The 13,978-nt window shown below is 29.8% G+C and overlaps 2 protein-coding genes across 2 annotated transcripts; both read right to left on the bottom strand.

The window, feature by feature from the left end:
- On the bottom strand, window positions 1–2,376 carry ACOS5 (acyl-CoA synthetase 5). Its single transcript, XM_028075094.2, has 6 exons — window positions 1,945–2,376; window positions 1,252–1,836; window positions 937–1,129; window positions 682–827; window positions 456–523; window positions 1–317 (listed from the first exon to the last, which is right to left on the bottom strand). Exons 1-6 carry the CDS (start codon window positions 2,365–2,367, stop codon window positions 68–70), a joined length of 1,665 nt encoding a protein of 554 aa, XP_027930895.2. The 5' UTR covers window positions 2,368–2,376; the 3' UTR covers window positions 1–67.
- Window positions 2,377–8,234: 5,858 nt separating this feature from the next.
- On the bottom strand, window positions 8,235–9,072 carry LOC114187368 (uncharacterized). The gene has a single exon (XM_028075610.2). It carries the CDS (start codon window positions 8,936–8,938, stop codon window positions 8,381–8,383), a length of 558 nt encoding a protein of 185 aa, XP_027931411.2. The 5' UTR covers window positions 8,939–9,072; the 3' UTR covers window positions 8,235–8,380.
- Between the last annotated feature and the right edge of the window lie 4,906 nt (window positions 9,073–13,978).

Below are 13,978 nucleotides of genomic sequence, written 5' to 3'. Positions count from 1 at the left end.
AACAAGTTTGCAACCATGAGAATGGAGACATGAAGTGCAAAGTAAAGTACAGAATTGAGCATTGATTTTAGACATTCTGAGATTGTGTGGAGGAACTTGTCTTCATCTTTTGAATCATCTTGTCTTTGATGAGCCTCCTCATTATTTTTCCAGAGGGTGACTTTGGTATGCTTTCCACAAAGTGCACCACTCTCACTTTCTTGTAATGTGCAGCATTGTTGGCCACATAGTTCATGATGTCTTCCTCACTTTCCTTTGCACCAGGGCTCAAAACCACACTTGCACCAGGAATTTCCCCTGCATCTTCATCTGGTATTCTAACACAACCATTACAGAAAAAAAAAAACAAAAACATAACATTGCAATCACTTTCTTCAAAACTAAAATTCCGACACAAGTGTTGAGATTACCAATGTTAACTATATTAACAATAGACCATGATTTTGGTTACTTACGGCACTACTGCTGCATCTTCAACTGATGAATGGCTCAGCAATATGGCCTCTAACTCTGCAGGAGCAACCTGCATGTGTCCAAAATTACATTTTTTAAAGTATGAATATCAGTGTATTTTGAAGGTGTAGCAGAGAACAATACCAAAAAATCTCAGTTCAGAATCTAAAGTCGATGGACTCAAGTTATGTTGTCATGTTGAAAGTGTGTGAAGTATAAAGAACTTACTTGGAAGCCTTTGTATTTGATCAACTCCTTGATACGATCAATAATGAAGACATTTTCTTCATCATCTATGAATCCTATGTCACCGGTGTGAAGCCATCCATTCTCGTCAATGGTTTGTGCAGTCTCATCCACCTGTTTATAGTAACCTGATGAAAAAGACACATACTTTATGTTCATTCACACTCTAATTTATCATAACCTTAAAACTGGTTTTTTTTTTTTTGGGGGTAGATTAGATTATTTGTCCATTCTCACCTTGCATTACGCATTGGCTTCGCACACAAAGTTCCCCAGGTGTGTTCCTAGGAAGGGATCGACCAGTGTCAGGATCAACAAACTTGACTTCCAAGTTTGGGAGGATGAATCCCACTGAATTTTTATGAACACTTCCCAATCCTTTGGTTGCAAGAGTGAGTGTGATGCAGCTATGCTCAGTAAGTCCATAAGCCTACCAAACAAAACTACCACTTCAGGAAGTAACAATAACATATGCATAGCATAACATTATTCTGCAAAATGTAAAAGTTGATAACATGTTGAAGAAATTATTGTAGGATTTGGTGCACCAACCTCTTGGACAGAAACACCAGGGAACTTGTGTTCAAAGGCATTGAGAAGTTCTGGTGCAAGTGGTGCTGCTGCAGTCATAACAGCTTGGAGTTTGAGCTTGGTGAGGTCAAATTCATCAACTATGGGATTTTTGACCAAGCTGAGAATGATTGGTGGCACAATGGGTGCAAATGTGACCTCATGTGTGATCAAGGCATTGAGAAACTTCTTCAACTCAAACCTTCCCATAACCACAACTTTCCCTTTGCTCCTAAGAGTGGCACAGCATATTCCAGTGATGCCATAGATGTGAAAGAAGGGAATGAGGCCTAGTGTGGTCACCATGCCCTCCATTTCCCTTGTCACACTGAAGAGTGTGGAGCAGAGATTAGCCACCAGATTTCTGTGAGTCAGCATCACACCCTTTGACATCCCTGTGGTTCCTGATGAGAATGGCATGGCACACAGATCATTCTGTGAAACAGGTTCCTTGCAAAAATCATCATCACCTCCTCTCTCTGCTTCTTCAAGCAACTTCTTCCACTTCATGCCACCTTCAACAACCTCATCATCTACCACAATAACAGGTAGCTCTAGACCCTTCACCTGTGTTTTTGTTATAACCATGGTGTAGTTTAAGTAGTTAGTATAAAAATGAACGTGAATTATACACTATAACAATGAAAAAGAAGGTGATCTATTTGAAGGAGTTACCTTTTCATAGTTGGTGTTATCTGTGACAAATATCTTGGCATCTGCAGACTCTGCTTGTTTCTTAATCTCGGAGACATGAGAAGTTGGATTTGCCCCAGAAAAGACCCCACCAGCAGCCATGATCCCCAAAGCAACAATGGCATACTCCACCACATTTGGAAGCAACACAATCACAACATGCCCTTTCCTCAAACCAAGAGATCTTAAGGCCTTTGAAAACCTCTCTACATCCCTCACCACCTCACTGTAAGTCACCCCTTTTCCAGTCACAGCATCCACAAACGCAACCTTCTCAGCATAGAGTTCAGCATTTTGGAGCACATATTGTGGCAGAGTGACGTTGTCAGGGATAGGAACAGGTGAGTACTGGCTACGAAAGACATGTTCCTCCCCACCTGCGAAAGTTTCCACGTAGGTTCCCATGTTTGAGTTGTGTGTAAGGTTGCATGAGGTCGAGATTATTATAAGGAGATTTTGTGATCATACTGTTTGCATGGTGAGTGAGGTTAGATGAGTTGCAAGTGAAGTGGCATTGGAAATTTGCCATGCGTGGGGGCTTTTTGTTGGTAATTTGTTGAATCATGTCATTGACAAACCCCAACTGCAATCTTCCTACAATCACTCCTAGGCCATCTTCATCCAATGAATTCATACTAAAAGGGTTTTAATTATCTTCATCTTTTATCTCACGAGTTAATTAAGTTTTAAGAGAATATTATAAATTTGGTTATTTCTATTTGTTTTATATTAAAAGTTTTTGTTTTGTTAATTGTTTAAAATACTTCGTATCTTAGTTTAAAATTTTTATTGATTTATTTTGTCGTTAATGGAATGATATAGTCCTTATTTATGTTTTTTATTACTATTATTTCTAATGTCCCTCAACTTAGTTCATAATCAATTCACTTAAAGTGAGAAAAATAGATTAATAATTATCAATAAAAAAACTAAAATAAATGTGATGGATAATTATCAATAAAATAAAACTCTTCTCGACTCAATCGTCTAGACACATGCACTAACATCATACCTCAAGGTGATTTTAGCACTTGTGATGGATAACCTTTACCCACAAGGTTAATCCTACTTAGGCCACTAAAACTTCAAAATGTTCTTCAAACCATGACCTCCTACTGTTCTAAACACCTCAACCATTCTTCTTTATATGAGTTGAATGATTAGTTGAGTATCAAGATAACCTTCAACCCTAGATTCCCATGTCCATGCATACACTTCCTCTTTGAGCTTTGATTGAGCTATTTGACTCTTCTAGAGTTAATCCCCACTTAGTAAACTTTCAAACATTTAAAATTTCATGTTTCCAGAGGCGGAACTATATGGTGACAGGGGAGCCATCGCTCCCCCAATTTTTTTTTTTGATTCTTTTTATATATATTTATATTTTTTAAAATTATATTTATATTTTTTAAAATTATATTTATATATTATTTATATTAAGTTTATGTAATGAAAAATAATAATAAAAGATAAAATAAAAATATTAATGGAGACATTGATTTATAAAAGAGATTAAGATTTTTTTCTGGCTATAAGATCTTTTTACCATGTAAATTATCATGAAAGTGTGTGAAGAGAAATAAATAGATTGGGAAATAGAGGTTGGAAAATACATAGATTGAGATTGAAGTATATTTTCTTGCATGATCTCTCACATATCAAAGTTAGTATCTTATTATGATTTATGTATGTTAAATTTATGATTCTTTTTAGGATGTTTATCCCAAATTAATATAAATCCTAATTATGATTTTAGGGATTCTTTTATGAAATTGGTATGAACCCTAATTATAATTTTTCCCAAATTATTATAATCTTTAATTATGAAATTTAGGGATTTTGTGTTTTTCGCTGCCTATGGTAATTTTTTTTTAAGTTTTGAATTTATACAATGTTGTTTATTTAATTAAAGTGGTATGAGTTTTGTTATGTTTTGCATTGTGATAATTGTGATTTGTGAATATAAATTTAATTTTTTCTAAATAGGCGAGATGTGATAAATTTATATTAAAAAGATTATGATAAACAGTAAAAAAAATTGATTCTTTTTTTAAAGAAGGTTTGTGATAAAGATAAAAAAAATGCATTTACGTTAACTAAACTTGAGAAATTTCATGAGAAGCAGGAATTCAAGAAAATCATAAATAAATCTTTAAAGTTCTTAGAGTTATATACAATGAATTTAAAAATTCATTAGAATGCGATTGGGGAAAAACGACCTCAAATGTGACAATACCACAAAATCAAATTAATGAGGTTATCTAAAATGGTATTCATGATTTGGTATCATGATATAATAGTATGATATAATAGCGAATGATAATAATATTTTTTTTGAATTCTACTATTATGTGAAGAAAAAAGATGAAGAACTTTTTTTCTGACTAAAAAAAATTATATATAACAAAACTAATTTGGCACCCCTTCTGCCACTGCATGTTTCTAACTCCAGTCGAGCCAGATTACTGAATTAAAGAATCTCATATAGGCATTCAAGTTCACAAACAAAATCTTAAATTTGCACAAAAGTCAACATACAACCTAAGCTTAACCTCAATTCAACATTTTTAACGAGCCATTCAAAATTTTAAATGACATAAACAAAATTTTACACAATCCAACATACTACATAAGTTCAATATCAACTTATCAAGTAAAACATGCAGCACCACAAAACAAGTAAATCACAAATTCACAACTTATCACATCAAAATTATGAGTTGACAGCAACAAATTAACAATCTTGACATGCAAAAGCTAGAATTAGCTTCCCTCACTTGTAAAAGACATTCCAAACAATCTAAGAACACTAAAACGCCTCTAACTCCACATGATTCTCTATCTATACATAGAAACATCACAAGAACGGTCAGGACATACCATCATGATCATTGATAATAAAAAAGTCATATTGATGACTCTAAGATCACATGCAAGCAAGTAAAGCATGCAACAAAGAGAAAGACTGATTGGACCAAGAAAAATGGTAAAAAATCAACTTACTCTATTATAGACTCGTATTGGCTACCCTTGTAAAACTCAATGCTCTGATCATAAAGGCCATCGTCAAACAAATGAGCAGAGAAGAACACCTAGAAATAAATAAAAAAAACTCTAGAAAAGTAGTTTTTAGTGAGATGGTATATTTTAAAATAATGAAATTCGATTATAAAACTTCTTATTTGTATACTTTTTTTAAAATTAAAATAATCGAGTTTCACTATTTTTAAGTTACTATCAATTTTAAAATGTTATTTTCTATCCCTTTACATTTAGAACTGAATATTATTTTAGTGAAAACCTGAACATATAAAATAGTTAAAAAGGATATCAATGAGATGTTATTTAGAGCACTATATTTTTCTTTTATAATATTGAAAGGTATAAAATTCACAAACAAAAAATATTTTAAATATATTTGTAAATCAAAAGATTAGTTAAAAAATTATGTAAGAGTATTATTACATCATTCACCATGTTTCAAAATTTTGTCATGATTCTTAAAAGATGTTTCAAGAGGTTGAATGAAAAAAAAATTGGGTAAATTATAGTGATATTTATAAGATTTTTTCTAATTACATTTATATATCTTTTTATTCTTTCAATGGCTTGATAAATATAAGTATAATGACTTTTTGTTTTTTTTTTGAAAAAAAAACTTACATGTATAATATATATATATATATATATATATATATATATATATATATATATATATGTATATAGAGAGAGAGAGTAGTTTTATTTTTAAAAGTCAACTACAATGCAGGATTTTATAAAAATGAAGTAGTGTAAAATTTTAAATTTTCTTTAAATGTAAAAATGTTAGTGAATAAAGAACGAAAAATTTACCAATAAGATATATCAGGTTAATTATTTAATTTATGAGAAATTTTATTTCCTTATATAATTATGATTGTCTCTAAATTTTCTTTAAAGTAAATTGAGAAGTTATTAAAATATCTCCATAAGTAGTTTAAGGTTAATCAACATAACTTACATTGAATAAAATTAACCGAGTTAAAAGGTCGAGATGAATACCACATCAAATTTAAAAACGTTACTTGGCTTTTGTAACATTACTCAAGCATTGTAATGATGCTGAAAACAATAGATGTTAATTGTTTATCATTCAAGTGGTGTGGGAACTTTTGAATTGTCACTTGCCAATTTTTTAAGAAAATTTTAATTTGCAAAAATCTTTAGTTTTGATATTCTAAAATATAATTTTAAAATTTTACAATTTTTAGTTAAGATTTAATCAATATAACATGTGGGAAAAAAAATAAAGATAATGAGTTGTATTTATTTAATTGTTTGATTATTCAAGTGAAACTTTTGTATGAGAGAGAAAGCGAGGTCAAAGAAATTGTCACTTGCCTATTCTTAAAAAAAAAAAAATCAATTTGCAAAAATCGATTTTATATTCTAAAATTTAATTTTTTACAATTTTTAGTTAAGTTTTAATCAATATTTGAAAATAAAAAAGATAATGAGTTGCATTTATTTAATTGTTTGATCATTCAACATTCAAAAATCTTTAGATTTTTTTATATTCTAAAATTTAATTTTAAACTTTTACAATTTTTAGTTAGTTAAGTTTTAATCAATACAACATTTGGGAAAAAAAAATAAAGAAAACGAGTTGCATTTATTTAATTGTCTGATATTCAAGTGATGCGAGAACTTTTGAATAAGAAAAAAAGTGATGTCAAAGAAATTATCACTTGCCTATTTTTATAATCTTTAGTTTTTATATTCTAAAACATTTAATTTAAAAATTTTATAATTTTTAGTTAAGTTTTAATCAATAATACAACATTTGGGGGAAAAAATAAAGATAATATGATGCATTTATTTAAAATATAAAAATTTATTGTTATTGATAGAAAAATTCCATTTATTAAAAAAATAATGTCAATTAGAAAGAATGTGAGTAGTTTATTAAAGAACATGATAAATATATGTCATTCATCTCCATCTTAGAAAAGATATCTAAGTATTACAATCTACTTTTAAACTACTTCTAAATTTCTTTTAATGTGATTTATTTTCCTATGTTCTGTTAAGAAGATAAGTAGTGAGAATTTCAGAAGAAAAAAATGAAACAGTAGTAACCTAAATTTTCTTACAGAAAGAACATTCCAATTTATTCTCTTCGTAACGAACTTGTTCAATGAAACAACAATAATATTGCGAGATACACTAAAGTTGTAATTGTGTCCGGTGGCAGATCTTCGGATTCGGATTGTGCTTAAATTTTGGTTAAATTATTATTTGGTTTTGATTTTTTAAAAATTGATATAATTTAAATATTTTTGTTAAATTTTTTAAAATAGAACAATAATTTTTCATCAAAATTTATATTAAGATTATGTCAATTACACCAATAAAACAAAATATTAAGGTAATTTCATAGTATATAACCTCCCCTTATAAGTCCGAGATTTTGGGGTTGTGTGGATTTGCGTTAAATACATTTCTAATATGGTATCATAGTTATTGTTTAAAAAAAAATAAAATTTGGACATTCTGTTGTACCCGTTATCGAGCTTTCTTGGACATTCTGTCCCCATCCGTTATCGAGTCATTAACAGACCACCCATTTTAATTTCTAGTCTCACGCAGGACGTTTACGGACCATCCATTAATTTCTAGTCTCACACGCACGATGTATATTCAATAAATTTAATGGAAAAAATGACAAATTCGGATATTTTTTCAAAATAGGAACCAAATAGAGACTAAAAAAAATTTGAATACCAACTTATTATTTTTGAACAAAATAAAAACTAAAAGAGTGATTCCAAAATTTTTATAAAAATAAAAATATTGTATTTACTTTTTTTATGATAATAAAATTATAATTATTGTTATCATTATAATTGTAAAATTAAATATAAAATAATTTTTATTTATAATAATTAAGTTTAAAAATAATTAAATAAGTAATCACTTAAAAAATAATATTAATAAAATAATTATTTTTATTTAAAAATATTTAAAATATAATATTGAAAAATAAATGTAAAAAAAATACTATTTCTCATTTATTAATATAAAAATTTATTAAAATATTTAATATATTTAAAATATTAAATTTAAAAAAAATGTATATAAAATTATATAAATATAAAAAAAAAATTGGGTGAGCCGGGGTCTTTATCAACACTAAGTTCCGCCGTTGATTGTGCCAATGCCTTTTATTTTCTTTTCTGATCAAAGTAAAATCCTATTCTAATTTTGGCAGAATCCAAAAAACCCTTTTCAAATTGAACAAAAGAGGTAGTAAAAATTCATTAACTTGCATAAAATCGATTACAGAATAATGAAATAACCTAAGAACTAAAAAAATTGCTCAAGTACAACAAATGGTCGTTCAAAAATGGGAACACAAAGAATAATCAAATTTCCATCCTTAGATCACATTCAAAGTCACCCAAAATGCCACACCACCCAAAATCATTGAAGCTGCATTTGAACTTGCACCTGATAAATCACCAATTGAACCATTTGAAGAACTCGCCGGAGCAGTTTCCGGAGAGGCACCGTTGGATGGCAGTGTAATGGGTGAACCAGCTGGTGGGGCAGAGCTTGAGGGAATTCCAGCGGAAGATTCCGGCGTTGGAGCCTCTGCCACCGGAGATGGAGCCGGCGGCGAAGAGACGTTCTTGGCTGGGCTAGGAGCCTGAGATGCTGAAGATGGTGGCTGAGTTGCCGGAGCCACAGCCGGGGGCGGAGAAGCGGTAGAACCAGATGGAGAAACCACCGGAGATTGTGAAGGCGGTGATAAAGTTGGAGACTTTGCAGGAGATTGCAGAGAATGCACCGGAGGAGTGGCAGAAGAAGGTGGTTTGGCCGGCGCCGGCGATGGTGTTGACTTGGGTGAAGGGGCAGGAGCATTGCCTGCGTGAACCAAGCATAAAGATGTGAAGAGCAATGGCAACACAACGTGTGAAAGTAACCTTATCATCATGGTGTTTGAAGATTTAGATGACACTTCGGAGTGGTACGAGGAATCTGTGAAGTTTGCAACAACAACAACAACGTTGAAGAGTGTTTGTAGTGTGAGAAATCGAAAACGTGGAACTGTGTTGGATGAAGGAGTGTTTGGGGCAAGATATATAGGGTGGTGGTGGAGCGTTGTGAGAGAAAGATGTGACCGTTGGGAGAGGGTTGATAGGGTTTAGCCAGTAAAATAGCCGTTGGTTTTGTTTAGATTCCCAGAGTGAAACAAACGGAAAAGTTTGGATAACCATTGTTTACCATATTTGAATAATATTGTAATAATAATAATGGTGCAATTACTTTGTTTAGGTTTGTAAAAAAGTGTTCTTTTAGAGAAAAGCACTTCTTGGAATTTGGGGTTTTTGTATAAAAATACCTAAAGCTTTTCTACAGGTGAAATAGGGAATGAAAATCAGTTAAAAGAGAAAATGTAAATAAATAAAAAATTCACTGAAAATAATTTTTTCTCACCATAAAGGCATTGATTAGTGTATAAAATTGATAAATGTTATTGTTGAAGTTGTAGTAGGCATTTTTTTAGAAAGACAATTGATTGTTTCGAGTTAGAAAATATGCTTAAATCAAATATGCTTAAATAAATTGATAATGTTAAAAACCTTATACTCAAAATATTGGTAGAAAGGTTACTCTGCCTACTATTAACCATCTCAAAATCTTATAACTAGAGATATTATTTAAAATTAATGGTTTAGACTTTAAAGTATAATACCGTGTTTCTTTTATATATGATAAGTAATTAATTTTAAAAAAATTTCATATAATAATTAATTAATTTAATTTAACTTTAAAATAATATTAAATAATTTAATTTAATTTAAATTACACTAATTTTTCTTAAAGCTTTGGGAAATTACATAAACTTCTCATGTTATTTTCGCAATTACAATATCACTCCTTTAAAGGAGTATAATGCAATGTTTTTTTAACAATTCAATAGGTTAATTTAATATAGGGGTGACAATGCAGATCGACCCGACCTGTTTAGGCCCGACACGCATTTGGTCCACACAATGTGGGCCAGCTCGCTCCGTCGCACATTTTTAATGTGGACTTAAATGTTTGGTCCGTCTCGCATAAGTGCGGGCCCATGGACTAGTCCACTTTTTTAATGTTTTAATTTTTTTTAATTCTTATGATAAAACTTTTAATATTAAGAAAATTTGAGAATTTTAAGAAGTTCACAAAATTATTAAAGCAAAGACTTTGGGAGAGTTGATGATAAATTGATAATTCAACATTTTCATCATATTCATATTCGTACCTTGACATACAAGATGTATTCTTCAAATTTTACTACATTAAACAATACATAATACTTGTCTTTTCCAATCATACAAGAATTTAGAACATTAATGCAAAAGTCCAGAAAAAAGTAACTGATATACACAAGTGCAAGTTTTTTTTTATGCAAGTTTGTGGGTCAGTCTGTGCGGGTTGTGGGCTTTGACGGGTCGGGCCATTGTAGGCCTGCGAGTTCACTGTCCTAACCCAACCTACGTTATTTTTGCGGACCTATGGATTGGCCCGACGACCCATATTGCTACCCCTAATTTAATGTATATAAAAGACCTTTGTGTAATATTTCCAAAGGAATATTAAGAAAGTAATAGAAAGAATATAAAATTGTTTGTATAGCTAAAAAAAAAAAATCTAAATCATTGTTGTAATTTATTCTTTAATTTTTTTTATTAGTCTTTTTTTTTATATTGTATTGTGTGATGCTATAAGAATTGTGCTTTAGATCACAGTATAAGTGTGTGAAATAATTATGTAAGAACCAATTTCCTCCTTTGGAAAAAGAAAAGTCTCTTCTCTCTAAACCTAGTTTCCTTTCAAAATCTTTATTCTCTCTTTCAAAAATTTGATTAATCTCTCATATTTTTGGAAGAACCTCCATTATTTCTCTCTTAGACTCCCATCATGTAGCTCATTTTCTCCTTTTTATCGATTTTGACTATTTCTCCTCTCTTTTTTCAAGAATCAAGCATATCACAGTAAACCTCACAATAAGGGCAATATTTTTTAGTGGACAATTTCTCTTCTGATGTCAATTTCATCTTTGCCATATTCTTGAGTCGGGTTATATTTTACATGTAAGGAGATTTTGGGGTTTGAATGTGGTTATGGGTGGGTTCTCTGTCTTCCTTGATATGTTGTGATTCTAGTAGTATACTTATTGTTAATCTAAGTTCATTATGTGTTTAAGCACATTTGAGAGGTATAGGGTGTAAGTACAATTGAACATAGCACCAATAAAGGGAAGGGAAGTTGACTTTGATCTCTTTTATGTATAAATGATGGTCGAAGGTCTATTAAATGATTTGATTGAAATATACATGTTTGACTTGGGATAAAATTGAGATAATATTGCTAAAACTTTTGTGGGTAACTTTCTGTTTGGTTAAGTTTAGATGAATTAAATTGTGGTTGCTTGTTTATAAAATCTAAAATGGTGGGACTCACTAGTTTGAATTCTGTATCCTATAGCCAAATCCAAAGGTTGTGGAAAAATTCACATGTCACCTATAAAACTTTTTGGTGCGAATTCTACATCATGGAGCCAAATCCACAATCTTTTGCTATGAATGTGGCTTCCACGAGAGTAGAAGTGAATGTGGGATTTGAGGAAGAGCGACATTGATGTTACATGGGGATGTTGAAATACAAAGCTAGTTTAGTCTTTTACACATCTATAGTTATGATGTTATGTATAAGTTGCTCTATAAATATCTTTGTTTTGTAAGACTTTATTTTGTCAACTTCTCTAAAAGTTAAAATGGACGATTGTATGTAATATCATGAAATGTTAAATTGTGTGAATTCATGTCTTGATATCACCTTTTGTAATTCCTAATAATATTCATCTTTGAATTTCTATTTTTATGGATGTTACCGATTACTTAGTAGTAATTATATTTAATGTGTGTCTAAATATTAGTTGATGTAATACATGGTTGTAGGGTATACATGTTTTTAATTTTAAGTATATAGGTTATTTGTGTTTAAGTTTATGAAATGAGAGCATCTATGAATCTATGAACAAATACAAGTTCTATGCAAATCAAAGAAGATATATTTTTGAGTTAGGAGAAAATGATGAATTTGAATGATTAAATAATGTGAACATACTTTTAGTTCTATACATTTCCTTTAGACTCCAACAACAACAAAAGAAGTTAAGGAGTGAAATTGGGTAACAATTAGAAATTTTAGAAATTATTTTTAATTCGGGAAACGTTTTTGATTTCTATTTCTTTTCTACAAACATTTTAATTTCTCCATTTTCCTTTATGAAATCCAAAGCTGAATTTCTTCTCCATCCTTTTAAATGTTCAATCCATAAGATAGAAAAAAATTGAAAGCATCAGTATGAATTTTGTTTTGGATAAGTTCTTTCTTAATTCTTATTGTAACAACCCAAAATGATACACTATTTCTACTTTCTTAGGTTCCTACAAGTTAAATATTAAGCAAACCAATCGTATGACAAAAAGAAATGTAAGCAAATTAATACAATAATTTACTATGTGTCACATATTTAAAGTTATTCAAAATACATTAGTTACTAAAATCCTTTAAAATATTATACAAGAGTATGTCCATCATACAAGTATGTACATATCTAAAAAAGAAAACTCCAAAAACATCCCTCAACCTATTAGCTAGCGTCATCACCACCTGAAACTCCATCTGTTCATGCCATAAAAGCGATCATTGCAAAAGAGACACACACAACCAACAAATAAAGAAGGGTAAGTTAATGATAACTTAAACATTCGTATACAATTATTATAAAAATATTTAATTCAATCAAATTAGCAAATATTAATTTCATATATCATAGAAAAATTCTCATCCATTCACGCATGTATGACCTAGATTCAATTATCTGAATTTATGCATCCACTCGGATTTTGTAAGCTTTGCTTTGTCATATAAAATGAAATCCTCAATGTTATAAATTCCATTGATGGTATATGGTTCTCCTCTCTCAATTATAGCCACGACTCTAAGATCATTTATAAGAACCTCTTTCCTTCTTCACCACCTAAACTCTTTCCTTTATAAAGTTGTGAGTCTAGTAAATTATAAAAAGAGTTTTCAAAAAGTGTCTCAAGCAAATATTATTTGAAGGAGATAAAAAAACAACTTTTATTTCAATAGAAAATATCATTTGAGGAAGATTACATCGCTTAAACGATTTTCTTCTATATTTTAAACATGTATTGATTTGTTTAAATTATTCACATATAATTATGATTAGACACAATTTAATTATATTATTTTTGATATACTTAATAGTTTCACGTTCTAGAATGAATAATATTTTAAAAGTGATGATAAATTATAATAATATTATATCAATGAATTTGAGGCCAAAGGGTAAATTTTATATTGTTTTTGTCTTTCAATATATAGATTATTGAATTTAAATTTAAGATGATTGTACATGAATGTAAACTTCTGTCATCAGCTCTTCAGGAGGAAGGAAAGTCCAACACATGATGATATAACAATTACTTCACAATTTCTTTATTGTAATAGCTTTCATCTTAAATTTCATTATTTAAAAAAAAAAACCTGACTTAATTGATCTAATATGTAAAATATGCTACAAATTACATAACTTATATTTGTTTTAATCCTTACTTTTCAATCAGAATTGACAAATTTGTTCAAATGGTTCACTCATGCTAATTGTAACTTGTCCCAATTATAAAATTTGTTTCATAACTTTGCAAGAAAATGTATCTTCTCTTCATCCAAGCTTGTGAGATAAGACTTATTCTTTTATATATTTATTTATTATATAAAATTACATTGATAACACTAAGTACTACATAAATTCTTTTCAGATCTAAGTTGCTTTTAAATCTATTAAATCAAATACAAAATTGTAGAAATAAAAAACATTTTAATTACCTTCTATTTCAGCATACCAAATTTGCATCTTTATTCAAAACAATCCTTCTTAAATAGAATAATT

Source organism: Vigna unguiculata, chromosome 6, assembly GCF_037176805.1.
Source record: "Vigna unguiculata cultivar grain cowpea cultivar isolate G323 ecotype 2 chromosome 6, ASM3717680v1, whole genome shotgun sequence".
Lineage (NCBI taxonomy): Eukaryota > Viridiplantae > Streptophyta > Magnoliopsida > Fabales > Fabaceae > Vigna > Vigna unguiculata.
This window is presented reverse-complemented; position numbering and strand designations above follow the sequence as displayed.